At 35.6% G+C, this 3422-nt stretch overlaps 1 protein-coding gene across 2 annotated transcripts; it reads left to right on the forward strand.

The window, feature by feature from the left end:
• The first annotated feature begins 1351 nt into the window (after positions 1–1351).
• On the forward strand, positions 1352–2387 carry LOC124530112. Of its 2 annotated transcripts, none has more exons than XM_047104114.1 (3): positions 1352–1407; positions 1515–1783; positions 2247–2387. In XM_047104114.1, the coding sequence occupies exons 1-3, from the start codon at positions 1373–1375 to the stop codon at positions 2270–2272; spliced, it is 330 nt and encodes a 109-aa protein (XP_046960070.1). In that variant the 5' UTR covers positions 1352–1372; the 3' UTR covers positions 2273–2387. The 2 variants fall into 2 exon arrangements, with proteins under 2 accessions (XP_046960070.1, XP_046960069.1); XM_047104113.1 differs by having other exon boundaries at positions 1515–1779.
• The last annotated feature ends 1035 nt before the right edge of the window (positions 2388–3422 follow it).

Below are 3422 nucleotides of genomic sequence, written 5' to 3' on the forward strand. Positions count from 1 at the left end.
ATTATATCATTATATGTAAAAAAGTCTTTTTGAAAGATTTTTTAGTACATTTTCACGCAATCTGACAATGGTTGTATGTGATACACATAGCTTTATATTTCGGTGTTGGTAAGGAGTTACCACTGAACTTGTTGTCGGTCCGTCTAATTAGAATCTACATTCCAATAAGCTTCTGTAAAGTGACGATTCAAAAGTTCGAGTAAAAGTCTACTTCAGTAAATATATATATATTTTTAGCCGTCAAATCAACAACAACTATACTAAGTATTGTTTGTCCTTGGAATATGTGGCGAGTGCCTATGACATAGATAAATGATTGTGATGACCTTTATTTTTAGAACGAAGTTTTTGCCCATTCTCTCTTAACTACTACTACTACTTATACTTTTGTTAACCAGGAGTTCACCAGGAACTGAGGTTCAGGGTGATACGTATGACACAACCATACCGTCACTCTCGCCATAGACAGCAAGCATTCCGACGAATACTCACCGACTATGGTTATCAGTTATTACAATTACTTTTGTGGGATTTACATGAATACGAAACATTTATTGAGAACCAAAAAGTTAGTTAATGCTTAACTTCATGGGATAACTAAGAATGTTTATTAAATAATTACCTTTGTATCGTAATGTGTTTTACCTAACTGAGCCAAACGTTCTTCTAAAATAATTATCAGATTTAAGTCCACCTTCCGCCAGCAGTTCTGTAGAAGTGACAGAGAAGTTATGTAAGTTAATCTGTAAATATATTCAACTTCTATGAGAGGAAATCCGTGGATAGCAGCTAGGTTATTTATAAAGTAAAACTGTAAAATGACATAAAATAAAATATCAAGTTACGCTTCGAATTCTCGTTCAACATTTCTGTTCCTAATATAGCAGAGTCACGTTTACATGCGTTTCTTTGTTAATATTCTATATTTGAATTTTAAGACTGCTTCCACTGTTCAATCTTCAGTCATAACGGTGTATAGTTATGAGCCTGCAGGCCTCGAAATCCTGGGTTTGGTACGCGTGGTTGGTGTTTTAATTTAAATGTTATTGCTCAAGCCGAATTTAAACTTGAGACTTATATATACGATAGACACTAAGCCAACAAGGAAGTCGAATGTAACGTTGCCCAATTGCACGTTATTTCTATCGAACGCCATTCGAACTTTTTATATTTTAATTAATTCGTTCTCATTTCTGCCCTTATTACAATAATAAATGTATTCCTAAAAAAATGTTACAAGAAATCTTTAAGGAGGCAATCTTAATAATAATTGTGATATTTACATTTTTATAAGAAAATTTAGTATAAAATGTGGAGTATGACAGGATCGTTTCACACTCGTTCTCCAGACTCCGAGCAGACGACTTCAAACATGATTTTCTTCGCGATACTCGTCGCTTGCTCTCTGTGAGTATTTATTTTTGTATTATATGTTAATGTTAAATATTAATAGATAAATATTACGAAAGTAATTGCTATTTTGGATAATCAATCATTTCATTTTTAAATTACAGTTTAATAAGCGACTCTGCTCAACTAGAATCCTACAAACACGACTATGAAAACTTCAGTTTCCCCAGAAATAAAAAGATCGTAGCCGTCGATTATGATTGTGAAACTTTTTGCAAGTGTCCACAAGGACCACCCAACGGCTCAACTGACCAGGACATCGACATATTTAGCGGTAGCACGTTGTCGAAGCCAAAAGAGAAATATACTAGCGATAAATTTCCGAAACGTACCGACGTAACGTCTCCGCAGGAAATTGAGGCCGTATATGTAGGTATTTATCTAATATTCAATCCTTAAAAATATATATTACTATAAAGAAAATTCCCAACCTCAAAATTGTACCAACGTCTTTATTTTGAGTTTATATATTACTACATAGAATAATATTTCCGGCCTTACAAACGTAGGATCATTCCCTATTGCCTCACTCTCCTAATCCGATCGGTAATTCGGCACTACCGGAAAGAACTCAGGAATACAGGATTTTAAGACTTACAAGAGTATAGACCTTTCCAATTTCTAGACTCTTGGTTGCTACTGACATTTCAACAAAAGAATTCAACTACTCGAACCCAGTACCTCCTGTCTGTAGGCTGAAGCCTAAAAAAAGAACAACTTCAGAATTTTTCTCCGATATCCTCTGAATATATCCGATATCGAATAGTATGATTTATTTACGCGTTAGGTTTCATGCACATTTTGTTCATCAGAAGTTTTAATATCAATTGTTACAGAGCAGCTGGCGGAGAGGTGGACTTAATTTTGACAACCCCATTATACGAAAAGTGTTCGGCCATGCGTAGTTATATTCCATCGATATTTGACGAGAACGAAACGACTACAGCAAATTGAAGATTATCGATATATAACATAGTTATGAGTACAGTTTTTGCAATCAATAGTCTCAAAACTCGAGACTCAGCGAAGAACATACGAATTATCAGAAAGTGTTTTGCGATATAATAATTAATACGATACACGCTTCATAATACCGAATCGTACCGTCAATCTTACAAAATTCATTCATTCATGTCAGCCGAAGGACATAGACATAGGACTCCCCCAAAGATCGCCACATCGACCGATCTTGTGCAGCCCGCAACCAGCGGCTTCCCGTGACCTTCACCAGGTCGTCGGACCACCTTGTGGGGCCTACCCACGCTGCTTCTTCCAGTCCGTGGTCGCCACTCGAGAACTCGTCGGCTCCATCGGCCAATCTTACAGAATAGCGCTACGAAATTTGTAACTGTCTACGCCGTAGACCTGCTTGCTTCATAGCGAAACTCATTGACCACAGGCTAAGATGAAATGTATAGTATATATGCTTTACACCATTTGACACACTTAATATTAAAATTATAAAAAAAAAGCTTTTAAATTTAATATAGGCTACTTTATAAGAAATAATTGCCTTACAAATAATACGTAACAACATCAGAATGATCTATTTGTTGTTGCAATTTAATGAAATTAAAATATATTTAATAAATGAAGCTCCGTACATATGTGTTTCAATAATAAAAAGTCAGAAACTCTATATTATCAAAAGTTTTACCGATTCGTTACTAGAGTTAAATTAATAAACTACTTATTTTACACTATTTGTTTATTTCATTTTCAATGCTATAAAGATACTAGCTTTATCCGCCCGCTTCGCTGGGCATTACGTTAAGTTAACAGCCTGTAAATTTGCCACTGCTGGCAAAAGCATCTTCTGCCTTTGAGGAGAAGGTTTTGGAGCAAATTCCACCACGCTGCAGGTTAGTAGATACACATATAGCCGAATTTCATTGAAATTAGACACATATAGGTTTCCGCGCGATGTTTTCCATCACCGTCGAGCTCGATATGAATTATAAACACAAATTAAGCAGTTACTTGCACGGGCTTTGAACTCGCAATCATCGGTT

Source organism: Vanessa cardui, chromosome 5 (genome assembly GCF_905220365.1).
Source record: "Vanessa cardui chromosome 5, ilVanCard2.1, whole genome shotgun sequence".
Classification (NCBI taxonomy): domain Eukaryota; kingdom Metazoa; phylum Arthropoda; class Insecta; order Lepidoptera; family Nymphalidae; genus Vanessa; species Vanessa cardui.